This window comes from Silurus aristotelis (genome assembly GCF_946808225.1).
Source record: "Silurus aristotelis genome assembly, chromosome: 8".
Classification (NCBI taxonomy): Eukaryota; Metazoa; Chordata; class Actinopteri; order Siluriformes; family Siluridae; genus Silurus; species Silurus aristotelis.
Genome location: NC_139581.1, coordinates 13117581 through 13138221, shown reverse-complemented (window position 1 = coordinate 13138221; position 20641 = coordinate 13117581). Strand labels below are relative to the sequence as shown.

General features: G+C 35.4%; 2 protein-coding genes across 2 annotated transcripts; both read left to right on the top strand.

Moving 5' to 3' along the window:
• Positions 1 to 1051: 1051 nt before the first annotated feature.
• On the top strand, positions 1052 to 2108 carry LOC310729866 (olfactory receptor 52K1-like; the record flags this gene model as incomplete). Its single annotated transcript, XM_083548461.1, has 1 exon — positions 1052 to 2108. One exon carries the CDS (start codon positions 1052 to 1054, stop codon positions 2000 to 2002), a length of 951 nt encoding a protein of 316 aa, XP_083404587.1. The 3' UTR covers positions 2003 to 2108.
• Positions 2109 to 6703: 4595 nt separating this feature from the next.
• LOC310730578 (olfactory receptor 52K1-like) lies at positions 6704 to 17546 on the top strand (the record flags this gene model as incomplete). The annotated part of the gene is made up of 3 exons (XM_083549594.1): positions 6704 to 6721; positions 7426 to 7555; positions 16885 to 17546. 3 exons carry the CDS (start codon positions 6704 to 6706, stop codon positions 17544 to 17546), a joined length of 810 nt encoding a protein of 269 aa, XP_083405720.1.
• Between the last annotated feature and the right edge of the window lie 3095 nt (positions 17547 to 20641).

The following is a 20641-nucleotide window of genomic DNA, read 5'->3' as shown; positions in this document are numbered from 1 at the left end:
ACAAGGCAAATCTGTACTTATTTTCAACCATAATAGAAATTATAAGAAAATTGGGTTAACTTAGTAACATATAATGTTGATTAATTATCCAAATTCAGATAATGCAATTGTGTGCAATAGCTGAGTTTTAATGACTGTTTAATTCTTGAGATTATATTGCAATTAAAATAAATCTGAAAAAATTTCCTCTATTTTATTAGAATTCTACATTAAATTAAGATGCTTTGATAATTTTACTGCTGGCTGCTTGATCACCATAATTTAATGTTTTTTAGATTTTGGAGGATAATTGACCCAAAATTTCGGAGCAGCAGTGGAGAGTAAAAAAAAACAAAAACATTTTACATTATCTAATTTGCAAAAGCCTTACAATTATACCAGGTACTGGTTTTGAAATTAAATTAAAGTCTTGAATTTAGAGGGGATAGAGGGATAAAGAATGCAGATGTGATGAGAATTTACAATATGTGCGTGGATGGGAGGGAAAGGTGGATCATCCTGTGTCCTCACATGATTCTAAAGAAAGGATAGACCCACCCGGGACCATAGAAATAGTATATAAAACCAAGGCTAACATGTCTTTGAAGTGTCCAGAACCAAAACCATACATGTGTCAACCAAATACTGTACAAGACAAGGATTTCTATTTGTTGATGGTAGAACAAGTAATATATTCCAGATTGTTTGTTACTTTTGTAAAGATTTTGTAAAGACATTTGTAGTATATTATTCTGTAACCCATAGCTAGAACGTCTACAAAGTAATAGATGAGTAATGTGAAAATGTGTTTTTGTTTCTCTAGACAACTAAACTATCTTAAAAACAAAATTGAGTAATGAACAGGGCATTATTTTTGGTGAATAGATTATTGGCATATACACTGCAGTGAAATATATCATTTAGAACGCAATGTTTTATGATAATAGTGATTCCCTGAAGGAACTGGCACAGCTTGCAAGGTATTTCTAATAATCTTTAATTGAATCCTGTTACTATTAATTCATACAAATAATCTTTTTGTATAATGTGGCGGATCTAAAGTCTTGAAACCATGGTTTCTCCTGTACAAAATATTTCATTCACAACATTTACACTTACTGGTTTTCATGATTTAGGGGAATGGGGAGCCATTCTATCCATTCCCTATCTTTTTATGTTATTATTGTCTTCTACTTCAAACTTTACACTCATATATTTAATTATATCTCAGAGGGCTCTTCACTCTCCAATGTGTATTCTAATTGGTCTTATGGCAGTTGTTGACCTCTCTTTGCCAATATTTTGTGTGCCTAATATGCTGTTTAGTTTCTTATTCAACTGGAAAGGAATTTCACTTGTGAACTGTTTGGTGCAAATGTTTTTCATTCACTGTTTTGGTACATTTCAATCTACTATACTGCTTTGGATGGCTCTGGATCGTTTCTTTGCTATATGCAAACCTCTCAATTACCACAAGTGCATGGAAATTACCAATTTTTTTAAGTTCATAATTTTTCCAGTTATCAGAAATGTGTTCTTAATTACCACAATGGTCTCTTGGGCTGGAAAATTGACATTTTGTTCTACAAATGAAATAGATCATTGTTTTTGTGAACACATGGCATTGGTTCAGCTGGCATGTGGAGATATTTCTATCAACAATGTTTTAGGGCTTTTGGCTGTTTTTTTAATAATGACTGCTGATTTTATTTTTATTACAATATCATATGTCGCAATACTTTCTTCTGTTTTGAGATCTGGCAAAAACTGCTTAAAGGCTGTTCACACATGCATTACTCATATAATTGTCATGGCAGTTAGTTTAACTTTTGCTTTAATTGCCTTTTTGTCATACAGAATACGAAACAACTTTTCTCCCTCCAGCCGTGTCTTCCTGAGTACAATGTATCTGCTTTTTCCAAGCTGTTTTAATCCAATTATTTATGGCATACGAACCAAAGAAATAAGAGAACAATTTTTGAAATTTATGAATCAAATATTTCCTAAGGTCTTTCCAATGTAATTAAATAATTTATCTCATATAACAAATTAGTTGTTTTATTAAGAACACAAAATAATCTATTTTTGCCACTATATAAATGCATTTCAACTTGATATTGGTAACTAAGATGAAGCTTCTTATAAACTAATAAACACATTTAAATGCTTAAAAATAACTAAGATTGTAGACTTGCATTCAATGGCAGTGATATATGGATTGATTTTAACACTTTTTGAGAGAAGTGAAGAGATTCTTAAGTGGAGTTGCAGCTCTGGGCGACCATGTATAGCCTTCCTATCCTCAGGCAAGACCTCACTGAGAAATCATCACAGAGCAACAAAGTGTTATAATATCATTCCATATATGTGGAATTGTAATAGATTTAAAAAGTTACATGAACCTTATGTAAAGTATGTTAATTACCAACATGCTCCCAGATATTAATAATGTTATTTATGTGTTCTTAAAAAGTGCATTTTATCCTGTTGAAATTACTACAGATCTGTGGCCATCAGCAACATCAGTGCATTACTTGCTTGTTGTGCTTTGCCTGACTGCATTTTCTACCTTCATAGAAAAAAATCATAATCTTTATTATTCTTTTTTTCTTGCCTTCTAAGGATTGTAGCTTTTAGGTGTAAAACAATAGTTAGTGCTCAGATATTGCTACTACTACTAACATACTAATGGTAAGACTAATAATATAATATATTCATCAACATCAGTCCCACTTCATATTAGGTGTCTAAGATCTATGTGCATATAAAAAAAGGTCATGTTCAATACAAATTTTTTTTGTCACATTCATACAGAGTATTACATATAGTGAATTGTTTTTTACTACTATCCTACTTGTTAACATGAAAAAAATACAATATAAGATAAAAAATAAAAGAGTAAAGTAACGTAAAAATAAATAAAATAAGTATAACGTATATAAAAAATGTAATCTGACTATAAGTATGAATAAATAAATACTAATAAAAATAACAACAATATACAGTGGGTACGGAAAGTATTCAGACCCCCTTAAATTTTTCACTCTTTTTTTATTTTGCAGCCATTTGCTAAAATCATTTAAGTTCATTTCTTTTCCTCATGAATGTACACATAGCACCCTATATTGGCAGAAAAACACAGAATTGTTGACACTGTTGCAGATTTATTAAAAAAGAAAAACTAAAATATCACATGGTCCTAATTATTCAGACCCTTTGCTCAGTATTTAGTAGAAGGCCCCTTTTGATCTAATATAGCCAGGAGTCTTTTTGGGAAAGATGCAACAAGTTTTTCACACCTGGATTCAGGGATCCTCTGCCATTCCTCCTTGCAGATCCTCTCCAGTTCTGTCAGGTTGGACGGTAAACGTTGGTGGACAGCTATTATTAGGTCTCTCCAGAGATGCTCAATTGGGTTTAAGTCATTGCTCTGGCTGGGCCATTCAAGAACAGTCACGGAGTTGTTGTGAAGCCACTCCTTCGTTATTTTAGCTGTGTGCTTAGGGTCATTGTCTTGTTGGAAGGTAAACCTTCGGCCCAGTCTGAGGTCCAGAGCACTCTGGAGAAGGTTTTCGTCCAGGATATCCCTGTGCTTGGCCGCATTCATCTTTCCCTTGATTGCAACCAGTCGTCCTGTCCCTGCAGCTGAAAAACACCCCCACAGCATGATGCTGCCACCACCATGCTTCATTGTTGAGACTGTACTGGACAGGTGATGAGCAGTGCCTGGTTTTCTCCACACATACCGCTTAGAATTAAGGCCAAAAAGTTCTATCTTGGTCTCATCAGACCAGAGAATCTTATTTCTCACCATCTTGGAGAACTCCATGCGGGTTTTCATGTGTCCTGCACTGAGGAAAGGCTTCCGTCGGGCCACTCTGCTATAAAGCCCCGCTGGTGAAGGGCTGCAGTGATGGTTGACTTTCTACAACTTTCTCCCATCTCCCGACTGCATCTCTGGAGCTCAGCCACAGTGATCTTTGGGTTCTTCTTTACCTCTCTTACCAAGGCTCTTCTCCCCCGATAGCTCAGTTTGGCCGGACGGCCAGCTCTAGGAAGGGTTCTGGTCGTCCCAAACGTCTTCCATTTGAGGATTATGGAGGCCACTGTGCTCTTAGGAACCTTAAGTGCAGCAGAAATTTTTTTGGAACCTTGGCCAGATCTGTGCCTTGCCACAATTCTGTCTCTGAGCTCTTCAGGCAGTTCCTTTGACCTTAATGATTCTCATTTGCTCTGACATGCATTGTGATCTGTAAGGTCTTATATAAACAGGTGTGTGGCTTTCCTAATCAAGTCCAATCAGTATAATCAAAAATTTCTGGACTCAAATGAAGGTGTAGAACCATCTTAAGGATGATCAGAAGAAATGGAGAGCACCTGAGTTAAATATATGAGTGTCACAGCAAAGGGTCTGAATACTTAGGACCATGTGATATTTCAGTTTTGCTTTTTTAATAAATCTGCAAAAAGGTCAACAATTCTGTGTTTTTCTGTCAGTATGGGGTGCTATGTGTACATTCATGAGGAAAAGAAATGAACTTAAATGATTTTAGCAAATGGCTGCAATATAACAAAAAGTGAAAAATTTAAGGGGGTCTGAATACTTTCCGTACCCACTGTATATGTATATACACATACATGAATGAACAGAAGGAATGGATGGATATGTATGACAGAAGTACAGATTAAAGTGACTCAGTGTGATGTAATTGTCATTAAAGTGTCCATGTTCTTGTATGGAAAAAAGAAACAAACAACAACAAAAAAACAGTACAATGATACTAAATGTGTTAATGTATTGCAATACACTTGATGCTACTTAGGTGTATAACGGGAAAGGTTGTCACAGGTTTTATGGTATAATGGGTAAGGTTTAGCAGAGTAATTTAAGATGTAATTACATGCAGGTAAATATATGTATAATGTAAATACATATTTACATAATGCACAGTGCATTGTATCAAATGACTAATTTAGTATTTGTATAATTTTAGTATATTGTCGTTAAACACACTTTAAAATGGATCCTTATTATAATTATCTTTTTTTACTTAATTTACCTACCTTCCACAGAATTGCAACTGCGTGACTACATAAGTGCACTGGACATGCAATACATATGAGCCCAGCCATCTGTAGGACACCTGACATAGACACTAAAACCCAAGCTTTATGGTGTGACACATTCAGGTTTTAACTCAGCTCTACAATATCTTTTAATTACAAGAAATTATTTCCCATATAATTGCATTCCCCAAAACTGACTTTTTACTGTTAGGGAATTAATAAACCTCTGAACCTTTTACATTGCTTATTGTCTTACTGTCAGAAGCAATTGAATCTACAGAGCAGTGAAAAATGCTACTGTACATTATGCATGGCCACTTTTTAAAATTGTTCTCTCAGCGTATGAATTCACATCTGGCTATTAATAAATAAATGAGTGCCAACACTGCAGCGAAATATTGTTTACTTTGTAACGTAATTTGCAAGGTATAATGTGGAATTACATTCACAGCCTAATGCTCAATACTTACTACTCTTGACTACTTTAAAAATGGGCATTTTTTTTACACATATTTTGCATAGTAGTTAGGAGAGGTACTTTTACACTACCCACACTACATTTTTGGGAGGTGATAGTGCTTTTACTTAAATATGATTTTTCAGTACTCTTTCCACCTTTGCTCATTTGTAGCAGTGATAAATCACTGTATACAGGGTAAGGGGTTGTTTAGGGTCCGCCGAACACCAGGTAATTCCCCTGCCCTCTTTTAATGTTATAATATATACTCAAAACCCTCCCCACACAAACACTCTTTACTATTATGTTGCACAATTATTTACATATGTTTAGGCCTTTACGAGGATCTCCTATTTAGTGTGAACCCCCCCCAAAAAAAAAATAAAAAATAAAAAAAATGTTTCTGCATAAACAAACAAGGTGACTTGTATAACTCAGATGATCATGAAGAAATTGTGATCATGAAACATTCTGTGTTAAACAGAATAATATCACATAAAATAAAAAAATTACTTTATTCAGAAAAGCCTATTGGTCATTGTCAGTATTGAAGGTCAAGTTATAGAAAAATGCTGATTTTATTTGCAAACTGTAAGCAGCAAAAGGCAAACACAAATACCTAATCAAAAACATAAAAAAGATAAACAACCATCAGGCTAAATTGGATGGAAACTCAAGAAACAAATTTATAAACAAATCGACATGATCAAAAGCAAAAGAAACCAAGAGCTTACAAAACCTTTATCACATTCTTTTAATTTTCATATTCAGGTGATGATATTTACTATTTAATGCTGACAACTTGATCACTATTTGCTTAATTGTTCTGTGGATATGTTTTACAATAGTTTGTTTTCCTTTATCTATTGCTATATTTCTAACCAATAAATAAAAGTTTTATAAGCACACTTTCATCCATAGCCATATTGCTTTTTTGGTGAATTTACTTCTATTATATATTGTCCTTAATAATTCCATATCAACTTAATTCACCATGAATATTTCAGTCCATGGTGATCTGTATACAGCCATGTGTCCTGGCCTTTCCAAATTACTAATTTATATATTTATATACTGTATATATATTTTTTTATAACTTTTAATTATTCAGAATTTTTGGTCAATTAGCAACTGCCAAGTGCTGTAAGTAAATTTGTAAGACTTAAAACTTGAAATTGAGAGGAATACAGTATGTGCAGTATGTGTGTGGATGGGAGGGTAAGCGTGAATCATCCTGTTTCCTCACAAGATTAAAAGAAAGGATAGACCCACCTGGGGCCAAAAGAATAGTATATAAAGACCAAGACTGACATGTTTTTGAAAGATCCAGAAGCAAAACAGTATGTGTGGTTAATTGTTTCTGTGTCTTTTATTCAAGGTAAATATTACATCTGAGAATTATTCAGTAAAATGTTAGATAGAATGTCTAGCAAGAATGTGAAAAGGTTTCCCTAAAGAAATAAATCTTGTAAAAAAAATATTGAGTAGTGAACAGGACATTATTCTTGGTGAATATATTATTGGATAAAGTCCTTTTTTTTTGTAATTTTGGCAAATATACAGCAGTGTACTTATATCATTTGGAATGCACTGTTTTATGATAATGGTGAATTCCTGAAGGAACTGGTACAGCTTGCAAGGTGTTTCTGATAATAAGAAAAATAATTGCTAACAAAATTTTGTTTGCAAATCTACATTTTTGCTATCCACTCAGACGTTTTATACCGTTATGTACAATGTGACAGATCTGAAGTCTTGAGACAATGTTAACTCCTGTTCAGAATATTTCATTTGGAACATTTACACTTACTGGTTTTCATGATTTGGGCAACTGGCAGCCCATTCTATTCATTCCCTACTTTCTTTTGTTTTTATTGTCTTCTGTATCAAACTTTACACTCATATATTTAATTATATCTCAGCAGGCGCTTCACTCTCCAATGTGTATTCTAATTGGTCTTATGGCAGTTGTTGACCTCTTTTTGCCAATATTTTGTGTGCCGCATATGTTGATAAGTTTCTTATTTAACTGGAATGGAATTTCACTTGTGGGCTGTTTGGTGCAAATGTTTTGCATTCACTGTCTTGGTACATTTCAATATACTATATTGCTTTGGATGGCTCTGGATCGTTTCTTTGCTATATGCAAACCACTCAATTACCACAAATACATGAGAATGTCTAATTTTCTAAAGTTCATAATTTTTCCAGTTATCAGAAATGTGTTCTTAATTACCACCATGGTGTCTTGGGCTGGGAAATTGACTTTTTGTTCAACAAATGAAATAAATCATTGTTTTTGTGAACACATGGCATTGGTTCAGCTGGCATGTGGAGACATTTCCATTAACAATGCATTAGGGCTTTCTGCAATTTTTCTAACAATGACTGCTGATTTTATTTTAATTACAATATCATATGTGATAATACTTTCTTCTGTTCTGAGCTCTGGCAAAACCGCCTTAAAAGCTTTTAACACCTGCATTACTCATATAATTGTCTTGACAGTTAGTGTGCTGGTTGCTTTAATTGCTTTTTTGTCATACAGAATAAAAAACAACTTTTCTCCCTCCAGCCGTGTCTTCCTGAGTACAATGTATTTGCTTTTTCCAAGCTGTTTTAATCCAATTATTTATGGTGTACGAACCAAAGAAATAAGAGAACAGCTTTTGAAATGTATAAAACATGTTAAGGTCTTTCCAAAGTAATCAAATAATGAATAATGTAACGTTAGAAATACCATTACCGAAATCAAGGTAATTAATTACAATATATATATATATATATATATATATATATATATATATATATATATATATATATATATATATATATATATATATAAATATTTTTTTGCAAATATATAAGTGCATTGTAATTTTGAAAGTAATTTTGAAATTAAAAATTGTAATTGATAAATAATAAATTGAGATGCTTACAAATAATGGAGATTGTATGCTTTCATTCAATGACTGTAACATGTGGAATGGTTGTAACACTCATGGAATGGAGTTAAAGGAACTTAAACTGGTGTTGCAGTTCTGGGTGACCTTGACTTTGCATGTGCAGCCTTCCCATCCACTAGCTAGTTCTCCCCTCTTTCATGACCAACTGGTATCTTATTAAACTGCTACCCGTGCAACACTATAAAACAGCTGTTATGTGCTCTTATCTGTATACATGAGCTCACAGGTCAGAAAAATGGCTACTGGTATTTTGTTCATTAAAACTTGCCATTTTCCAGATTTATCATCTGCTGGCACAATTGTCATCAAATGAGGTAGTAGTGCAGCTATTACTGAACCCAAAGGTGAAAAAGTTATTGACATGGCAAAGTTAGTTATTTTGTTTTGTTATTAAGTCAGAATGAGGTCATTAAATATGAGAAAATTGATCAAAATTCTTAATTTGATTCCATGATATCTACATCTAGATGTGTTAACTAAATTAAATAGTATTTATTTTTTATTATTATTATTGGTTTTATAATTGTGTAGGCATAAACAAAAGATGCCTTTTTTAATGTTGCTTAGCATGACAAGTAACATATCAATAATGGCAAAAAAAAAAGTCAGAATTGCAAGATATGAACTCAGTCAGAATTCTGACTTTTTTTCTCACAATTGCAAGATGCATTTGCGACACTTTATGGCAAAGCACATAAAAGGCTTCAATATCTACTATAACATACACAAACCGTAAGGGATTATAATGCAAAGAGTTAATATGGCCAAATCCTGTCTTTGGGAAAATTGCAAACACAGCTGTGTTTACTAAAATGGAAAGAATTAAATTATTTTCTATAGTGCTTTGCCAGAAATCGTCACAATTAATGATGTTGGTGTTGTTCTGAGAGGCCACACAGCCACCCTGCAGCGTGTATTGGTGCTAATGGTGTCCTCTGAGGATCTGTTCAATCTGTATGGCAACTGTAATGGATCCAGACTGTCTCGAGTGATGGTCTGGATGTGACACATGATAATTCTCTCGAAGCTCTTCCTCTCTATTGGAGTCAGTGCAATGGGTGTATGGGAATAGTTATAAGTGTTAACTGGTGGTTAATTATTGGAAACATGGAAACAGGCAAAGAAATTGTTAAATTCATCAGGTGTGATGCAGCTTCCAGTGACAACACAACTGGTTTTGCCCCGATAGTCTGTGATGTTCTGTAATACTTTCCACATTCCACAGGTGTTAGCGGTGGTGTAATGACACCACAGGCTCCAGTTTTTCCTCTATCAAGAAAAGTTTACATATCACTTCAGATATACAGATTCTCCCCACTTTACGAACATTCACTTTATGAACTTTCGCGGATACAAACAAACCTGTCCTCAAAGTGAAATTTGTTCAGAGTTGAACGAAACTCTTTAGTAATGTGGGGAGCGTCTGTATAAAAATTGATATGGTTTTGAAAAGTGACATGAACCAGTTAAGCAAAATATAATGCTCCATTCAACTTACCGACTGTAAATGTCATGAAATGTTGCAAATGGACTTATCTCAAGTCTTCCACAGGCTCCTTTCATGACCCAATATGCTTATACAGCAAATTGATTGGCTAATTATGCAAACTACATTTGCTCCTCAATCATCTGACTGCTACATCTAAATGCTACAACATCAAAATTATGTTTGTTGATCTACTTTCAAAAGAAAGTTAAAAAAATAAGAGATTGGATGACCCATAACTTTCTACTATTGAATTCCGATAAGACAGAGCTTTTGCTCATTGGCCCAAAAACCAGTATACAGAAGCTCCAGCATCTTAACCTGCATTTAGACGGATGTTCTGTAACCACTAGTTCAACGGTAAAAGACCTGGGAGTTATTTTAGACAACAACTTGTCTTTCAAAAATCATATCAACAAAGTTACAAAAACAGACTTCTTTCACCTTAGAAATATTTCTAAGCTAAGAAACATGTTATCTATATCTGATGCAGAGAAGCTCGTCCATGCGTTCATGACCTTCAGAATAGACTATTGTAATGCATTACTAGGTGGATGTACTGCATGAATAATATACAAGCTTCAGTTAGTTCAGAATGCGGCAGCAAGAGTTCTTACAAGGTCAAGAAAATATGATCATATAACCCCAATCTTATTGTCCCTACAATGGCTTCCTGTTAGGTTTCGAATAGATTACAAACTACTACTTCTTACTTATAAAGCCCTAAATGGTTGGGATCTATCCAGTCTTTTAACACGCTACAATCCGTCACGCTCCCTGAGATCTCAAAACTCTGGACTTTCAGTAGTTCCTAGAATAGCAAAGTCCACTAAAGGTGGTAGATTATTCTCACATTTGGCTCCTAAACTCTGGAATAGTCTTTTCCTCCTACCTGGTGGCTCCATCCTCAGCATTCTTCTACCAATATAACTCATGTCCCTCCTCTGCACATTTCCAAACCATCTCAATCTGTCCTCCCTCACCTTGTCACCAAAACATCCTACATGGGCTGTCCCTCTAATGTCTTTTAATCAATGCCACTGTCTCTAATCCATACAACATTGCAGGTCTCACCACAGTTCTATAAACATTCTCTTTTATTCTTGCAGATACCCTACTATCACAAATCACTCCTGTCATTCTTTTCCACCCACTCCACCCTGCCTGCACTCTTTTCTTTACTTCTCTAACACACTCTCCATTACTTTGCACTGTTGACCCCAGGTACCTGAACTCCTCTACCTTCTCCACCTCTTCTCTCTGTAACCACACAACTCCACTGCCCTCATTTTCATTTACACACATGTACTCGGTCTTACTCCTACTGACTTTCATTCCCCTTCTCTCCAGCGCATATCTCCACCTCTCCAGGCTCTTCTCAACCTGCTTACTACTCTCACCACAAATCACAATATCATCTGCAAACATCACAGTCCAGGGAGACTCCTGTCTGACCTCGTCTGTCAACCTGCCCATCACCACTGCAAACAGGAAAGGGCTCAGGGCTGATCCTTGATGCAGTCCAACCTTCACCCTGAACCAATCTGTCTTTCCTACTGCACACAACTTACTGCTGTCACACTGTGCTCATACATGTCCTGCACCACCCTCACATACTTCTCTGACACACCTGACTTCCTCATGCAATACCACAACTCCTCTCTTGGCACTTTGTCGTATGCTTTCTCTAAATCCACAAATACACAATGCAATTCCTTCTGTCCTTCTCTATGCTTCTCCATCAACATTCTCAAAGCAAATAAGACATCTGTGGTGCTCTTCCTCGGCATGAAACCATACTGTTGCTCACAGATGGTCACCTCTTTTCTCAGCCTGGCTTCCACTACTCTTTCCCATAACTTCATGGTGTGACTGATCAACTTAATTCCCCTGTAGTTACTGCAGGTCTGCACATCTCCCTTATGCTTAAAGATCGGTACCAGCACACTCCTTCTCCATTCCTCAGGCATCCTCTCACCTTCCAGAATCTTGTTAAACAATCTGGAAAAACTCCACTGCCATCTCTCCTAAACATCTCCACACTTCTACAGGTATGTCAACTGGTCCAACCGACTTTCCACTCTTCATCCTCTTAATTGCTGCTCTCAGTTACTCCTTACTAATCCTATCCACATCTTGCTTCACTAACTCCACATCATCCAACCTTCTCTCCTCATTCATCAGCTGCTCAAAATACTCCCTCCGCCTTCTCGACACACTCTCCTCACTAGTCAACACATTTCCATCTCCATCCTTTATTGCTCTAACTTGCAGTACATCCTTTCCAGCTCGGTCCCTCTGTCTGGCCAATCGGTACAAATCCTTTTCTCCTCCCTTAGTGTCCAACCTCTCATATAGCTTCTCATATGCCTTTTCCTTGGCTTTCACCACATTCCTCTTCACCTGCTGCCGCATCTCCTTGTACTCCTGCCTACTTTTCTCATCACTCTGTCGATCCCACTTCTGTTTTGCCAACCTCTTTCTCCTTATGCTCTCCTGCACTGCCTCATTCCACCACCACGTATCTTTGTCTTCCTTTCTATTTCCAGATGTCACACCAAGTACTTTTCTAGCTGCCACCTTTATCACTCCTGCAGTAGTTTCCCAATCATCCAACACCTCTTCACCACCACCGAGCCCCTGTCTGACCTCTTCCCTAAACCTCACACTACACACTTCCTCCTTCAGTTTCCACCATCTTATTCTTCTTTCAGTCCTCGCTCTCCTCCTCTTCTTCTTCACCTCCAAAACCATCCTACAGACCACCATCCGATGCTGTCTAACTACACTGTCCCTGCCAACACCTTACAGTCTCCAATCTCCTTCAGGTTGCATCTCCTGCATAAAACATAGTCCACCTGTGTGCACCTTCCTCCACTCTTATAGGTCACCCTATGATCATCCTTCTTAAAATACGTATTCACCACTGCCATTTCCATCCTTTTAGCAAAATCCACCACAATCTGCCCTTCCACATTCCTCTCCTTAATGCCATACCTACCCATCACCTCCTCATCACCTCTGTTTCTTTCACCTACATGCCCATTAAAGTCTGCCCAAATCACCAATCATTCTTTCCTAAGTACACCATCTACCACTTCATCTAATTCACTCCAGAATCTTTCCTTCTCCTATATCTCACAGCTGACTTGTGGAGCAAAGGCACTAATGACATTTATCATCATCATTTCAATTTCCAGCTTCACGTTCATCACCCTATCAGAAACTCTCTTCACCTCCACTACACTTTTACTGTACTCTTCCCTCAGAATAACCCCTACACCATTTCTCTTTCCATCCACACCAAGATAGAACAGTTTAAACCCACCTCCAATGTTCCTGGCCTTACTCCCTTTCCACTTGGTCTCCTGAACACACAACATATCTATCTTTCTCCTCTCCATCATATAAGCTATCGCTCTCCCTTTACCAGTCATAGTACCAACATTTTAAGTACCAACCCGAACCTCCACTCTCCTACACTTCTCCTTTCCCTGCTGTCTCTGTAGACGTCTTCCTCCTCTCCATTTCCTCATTCGGCCAACAGTAGCCCAATTTCCACCGGTACCCTTTCGGCTAACGATACCTGTGGTGGTCGTGGTTAACCCAGGCCTCGACCGATCCGGTATGAAATTCTTATTTGTGATCCGCATATTCGATTTGGCACATGTTTTACGCTGGATGCCCTTTCTAACGCAACCCTCCCCATTTATCTGGGCTTGGGACTGGCACTAAGAGTGCACTGGCTTGTGCCTCCCTAATGGCTGGGTTATGAACATTATCAACTTGTGCTGTAAATATCATGAACACGCTACGCTAATTTCTCTCCACTGCTTCTCTTTCTTTCCCCATCCCGAGGCATCCTGAGGTTTGGCCAGCTCCAGTCACGTCCCACCTCATGAAGATCATGGACCTTTGACGAAGTAGATGCCAAACTCACAAACATCCCGTACCATGTAGGGATGTACCAGTGCCAATTGGATCCCACTACATGTGTGGAGTTTTGACATTGGACCTCCTGGAGTGTTTAAAGGCTCTGGCATGGAGAAGCTGGTGCTGGATCTGTGATGATCACAAATGTTGAGCTCAGTAGCTCCTAGTTTTATAACCATAATGACTGTAGAAAGAGCATTACTTATAATCTTATACTCCAGTATGTTAGTTCTCACTCTCCAGTGTTCTGTATTGCTGAAAGATTTATGATCAAACTCTTGATGTCACCCAAATGAGGATGGGTTCCCCTTTTAAATCTGGTTCCTCTCAAGGTTTCTTCCTCATTAAATCTAAGGGAGTTTTTCCTTGCCACAGTCACCACGGCTTGCTCATCAGGGATAAATGCACACCATTCACCTTGACTGTTAATTTCTGTAAAGCTGCTTTGAGACAATGTCTGTTGTGAAAAGCGCTACAGAAATAAACTTGACTTTCAATATGAATATAATTGTTTATATAGCTGCTACAACTGAACGTAAACCCCTTTATCTGTTCATCTGTCAATTGTTTTCTTGAGTCCACAGTTGTTTTACCCTTTTGGGCCCTATAAAGTGTTTGCTGGTACAATTTAACTATGGGCCCTCAAAAGACAAAACTGCTTTGGCCCCGGGGTGGGCTAACCTACAACAGGCCCATGTAGAAATCACTCCTGCCAACTACTGCTCAACCTGGTCCCACAATCTTTATGGGTACAAGGAAGACATGTTTAAAAACTTTTCTCCTTTCTTCCAGGTGGAAGAATGAACTTCTACTTGATGTCCAAACATCTATCTAACTTACTAAATATCTTGAATGACAGGTGTTGTTGTTTTGTTTCTGGATTTGTAAATTTATTTTTGCATTTGTTATTTTGCTTTCGGATTTGTTATTTTGCTTTTGAATTTGTTATTTTGTTTTCAGATTTGTTATTTTGTTTTTGCATTTGTTATTTTGTTTTTAGATTTGTTAGTGTATTCTAATGTGTTAATTTGCTTTCCGATTTGGGTGTGTTTTGCACTTCTCGGCCACCGTAAACAACTGATTCACTAACAGTTCAAACGATGTCTAAAAACTACTAAGACTACAACAAATAAAACTCTAACAATTTACTCTCTTAACATTTAAGACTGTTTTAGAATGAGTATTAAACTGTTGATATTCTTAATCTGTGCCCTAATAAAGCAATATCACTATACAGTAGATTTATTTATAACCCACTAAGTATGTTAATTACTTAGATATTAATTCAGTTGATCACAATCAATTCTGAAATTATTATCCTGATATGTCAGTATTGAATCTAGTGTTTGAAAGAAACATTTTCTTTTTTTTTTTGGGAACCAAGCAAATACATGTTTTTATATTTTTCGTTTTTACATGACCATGTAAAAAAATCGAGTGATCAGCAACCAGACTGAATTAAAGTATAAAACTATACACAAGAGTATGCAAAATGAATATAACCAATGCAAAAGTAATGAAAGACTTAGATAACACATAATACAAAGATTCTTGGATTAGTATTAGTTAGTTATTTAACTTTTGCATAAAATGACTCTTTTTAGTCTATTTCTTTTTTAAGTTGGTTAATATTTCTTGTGAAATTTTGCGTATATTCCTTGGGATTCCAAATGAATACCAATTTTCGATGAAATATTATTTCAATGCTTACTTTAAGAATTACATAGATTTGGTTTTGGTTTAAGGTACTTAAAATGATGCTGCCCTTTTCATTTTCTTTTTTGATAATTATAAAATTTGTTCATTTTAAGCAGTAAATTATTATTTTTTTTTTTACCAAAAAATGTACCAAATAACAAAATGATAATATATATATATATATATATATATATATATATATATATATATATATATATATATATATATATATATATATAAATTAGGACACTCTGAGAAAACTATTATATTATTTTATACAAGAGCAAAATAATGTATCTTTTTGCCTTCATAAATTTGGTTAACTTTTGTAAAGGAAATGGAGCACAGATGTTTTTATAAAATGCAATATATGTATCAACAGGGTTTATCCATCATATTTTTCACAAGACTCCAAAGAAAGGACAGAACCACATGGGACAGCAACAGTGGTATACAGAGACCAAGATAATTTTTTTTCCAGTGTCCAGAAGCAAAACAGGACACGTCATAAGCAATTATAAGACATAGCACATCTACGCATCAGTGGTCCAAAGAGGAATATATGGCAGAGTTTGGTGCCACAGGTCAGAGTACACTATATGTCTATCTTTGTATATATATACATACAGTTGGGCTAACATTTCTTTTTTTTCTTTTTCAGATTACTCACATGCAATGTTTTTACTAACAACTAAACTAGTTTCCCCAAACATCAAATTATTTTACGAAAATGATTTAATTATATTATGATATAATAAGTTAACATATGTATAATACATACATACAGCCAGAAATTGCAGTACATTTATATATCACTTAGAAAGCAAACTTTCTTTATGATACTCCTGATGCCTAAAGGCATTATGCAAGGTAATTCTGACAAGAAAATATTGGTACAAAATTGACAGAATTTCAAAGATTGACAAATTAAATTGGATATTGTTCGACATTCATTCAAGTGGTGACTGATCTAAATTCTTAGAAAGTTCAAGATCTTAATTACAAAATTATGTTAAATCCTGTACACAATTTTTCCTTTACAACTTTTACATTTACTGGTTTTCATGATTTGGGTGAATGGCAGGCCATTCTATCTATCCCCTATTTTCTTTTGTTTTCATTGTCTTCTACAGCAAACCTTACAATCATATATTTAATTATATCTCAGAGGGCTCTTCACTCTCCAATGTGTATTCTAATTGGTCTTATGGCAGTTGTTGACCTCTTTTTGCCAATATTATGTGTGCCAAATATGTTGTTTAGTTTCTTATTTAACTGGAAAGGAATTTCACTTGTAGGTTGTTTGGTGCAAATGTTTTGCATTTATTTTGTTGGTTCATTTCAATCTACTGTACTGCTTTGGATGGCTCTGGATCGTTTTTTTGCTATATGTAGACCTCTTTATTACCACAAATACATGCAAATGTCCAATTTTCTAAAATTCATAATTTTTCCAGTAATCAGAAATGTGTTCTTTATTACCATGATGGTTTCTTGGGCTGGAAAATTGACTTTTTGTGCAACAAATGAGATAGATCATTGTTTTTGTGAACACATGGCATTGGTTCAGCTGGCATGTGGAGATATTTCCATTAACAATGCATTAGGGCTTTTGGCTGTTTTTCTTACAATAACTGCTGATTTTATTTTGATTACAATATCGTATGTGATAATACTTTCTTCTATACTGAGATCTGGCAAGGCCTGCTTAAAAGCTGTAAACACCTGCATTACTCATATAATTGTCATGACAGTTAGTCTGACTTTTGCTTTAATTGCCTTTATGTCATACAGAATACGAAACAACTTTTCTCCTTCTAGCCGTGTCTTTCTGAGTACAATGTATATGCTTTTTCCAAGCTGTTTTAATCCAATTATTTATGGCATACGAACCAAAGAAATAAGAGAACAGTTTCTGAAGTTAATTAACCATCTGAATATCTTTACAAATAATAATTAATAAAATAATGCATATTTAATATATAGTACATTAAATATCCCTTCAAAACAACCAAGTTACTTTTCAATAATTTTCTTTTATTAAATTTGGTTGTAGTTTTAAAGGGTTAAATGTATAAACAAACAAATGAAAATGCTTATAACTGACATTGAATGCAATGGCTGTTGTATGTATATTTAAGCTTGTGTTCTCCCAACAACTATAATCCAAGTGTTCTCAATTATAAGATATCAGGTGTAAATGCAGGTATTACTCCACCCAGATATAAATGAACTCTAGTTAAATGAAGTGCATAAGCTGGTTCTTTCTCCAAAGAGACTGAAATCTGAAGACTTCTGATCACATGCATGTCTCTTTAAATGCAAATCATTAAACTTTTGTCACCTTGCTATGCCTGATTGTGGAAAAATCCACATATGTTCACAGCTAAAAAGGACTTGGTGTCATATATCAAGTAGAAGGACACTGCTTTGTTGAGAAGATGTACTGTGTTAATATATTTCTGAAACTTGAGTGCTCAGTCTTTAGACAGCATGATATGCTTATGATGTTGTTACTATATTTATAGGTTCTTTCTGTATGTACTTTGTTTTTGATTATTGAAGTAAACTGTAAAAATCAGTGTGTCTAGTACCTGCTCAATTTTAGATAAGCAGTTAGACATCCAGCTTACTTAAAGAAAACTTTTATGATATAGTCATCACAATCTATATTTGCATTTGTATTATGCAATATGTAAGCAGATCATGCTGTCACATGAATGTCAGAATCAGCTTGTGCTATGTTTAAGATCTGTTTGATAGTTTTCACAATAAAGCTGCTGTTTACCTGCATTTCTATTTGTATCTGCCACCTGACATCAAATAAATGCAGTTGGCGGCAGGCAGACATTAACAGCACAAATAAACAGCAACAGCAGTTTGCTACAGTATACTCAGTGCTCTACCAGCACTGTCTTGCATCACTGCACCTGGGGCACTAGCAGCCTCTTTAACAAATACACTGCTTCCCTCAAAGCATACTCAGAGAAGTATGCTGGTGATCTCACGGGATGCAAGGACTTGCTCTTATATTTTCTAGGCCATGAGGGCATGTCCAAAAGCATCAATAATTTTCAGTTTGGAAATGTTACCTCCAGGAAATGTTGAGTCCGAGAAGTGCAAAACAAATGAACAAATTTGAAAACAAAACAACAAATCCAAAAACAAATGAACAAATCCAAAAACCAATGAACAAATCCGGAAACAACATAAAAATACGAAAACACAATAATTCAGGCAAACAGGAAAAGGAAGGTATAGTTTGCTAATGTAATGCTTACTGCTCACTGGACGAGACACCTGTCATTCAAGATATACAGGAAGTAAGGAATCTTATAACGGTTTCTTGTACATGTGTAAAGTTCAATGTTTACTTTAAATCTTTTTTTTATTAGTACACTTTTACATATAAGAAAATAACAGAAGTAACCGTGGCAATCAAGGAGAAAATGGAATTCATTTAATGCGACTTTGAGGAAGGACATTCATATGCAGTGATTTTGAAGATGCTGGCAGCATATCATGACATAAAGATAAGTTTGCGCTCTCTAAAAACAAACCTGAAGGACGATGACAAAACTATTCCCCATTTAACTAAGAAATGCTATAAGAACAGCACTGCATTGATCAGGACAGTTGTTCGGTTACCGGACAATGTGGTTAGCACTTCAGCAGAAACACAAGTTGTGTATTAAATGTGATGTTATGCAGTTGCTATAATAACTTTACCCAAACGGAACAGAGCAAAAAAGACACCGTAGATTTGTTCGACGTACTTATCAGTCCATGGGACCAAACTATCTGTGGCATGTGGATGGTTATGATAAACTGAAGTGATTTGGTTTCGCTATATCAGGATGCATTGACATTTTTTTCGAGACTGACCTGTGGCTTAATTGTGGGGCAACTAACAATGATCCTGCTGTTATTGCACACAACTTCATTACTTGTGTACAACGCCTTTGTGTTGCCCCTATCAGACTAGGAACGAACTGTGGAACAGAAAATAGTACATTGGGACCCTCAGCCATCACCATACAAACTGATATGCTGGCTTAAGATGCCACATATACACCAGTTACCAATCAGCTCATCGAATCTTGGTGGTAAAGCTTTAGAAAAGTAAGTTTTGTGTTGTGTCATATACTTGAGCATTTTACCAAGTCTGAAAACTGACTGTTTGTTTTATGTCTTAGTAATTAGTGTAATAGTAATATTTACTGCATGTTAACATTTATTTAAATTAAATTGTCACACAAAATTCTATAAGAATAAATTATTGTATGATGTGATTATTGTATCTGGTCTTTTGTGTTGTAGGGCTAAGTTCAGGATAGAACCGTTTGGGAATCTCAGAAATGATGGTCACTTCAATGGTAGCATCAAACACCAGGGCCTGCTTCAGTTCTGCTTTCAAAATGTTCTGCAAGTGTACTTGGATACATTTTTAGCACTCTGGAATAAGCACAGGATTAGGCCCTTCAGATTCGCAATGTGTCCCAGAGGGGTACCACATGAACTGTATTATCTACCACACAGTTTAGCTAATCATATCTGTTAAAACTGCATTTTATAATTGATCTAATAGTAAAAGGTTGTTTACAATATGCAATTATAACTACAAGGTTACATTTTATAAATGAATTTGCTAAATAAATTTACACAGAAATCTTTTTTGCAGGTAAGGATCAAGGGACTGTTTCTTTGCAGTTGAAGTTGAAAGCATGTTATCTGCTTTTCCAGAATTAAGGCTGACAACGCAGTTATGTGGTGATAAAAACATTCAGGATTATCTTTAGAATGAGAGTTAGAATGCAACAAACACAAGTGGCCAGAGAACTGTGAGGAATCATTACAACTTTACTTCGCATTACAGGAAACAGATGGTCTTTAAACATCAATAAAAAAATATAAAAAAATGTAAAAACCACTGAGTCCAACTTGAGAAAGACTAAGAAAACACATTGCATTATGTCATTTTCACATAATTATTATTGTAAAAACTTAACAAATGTGTATCATATAATTGAAAACAAAGCTTTACAAAGTAAAATG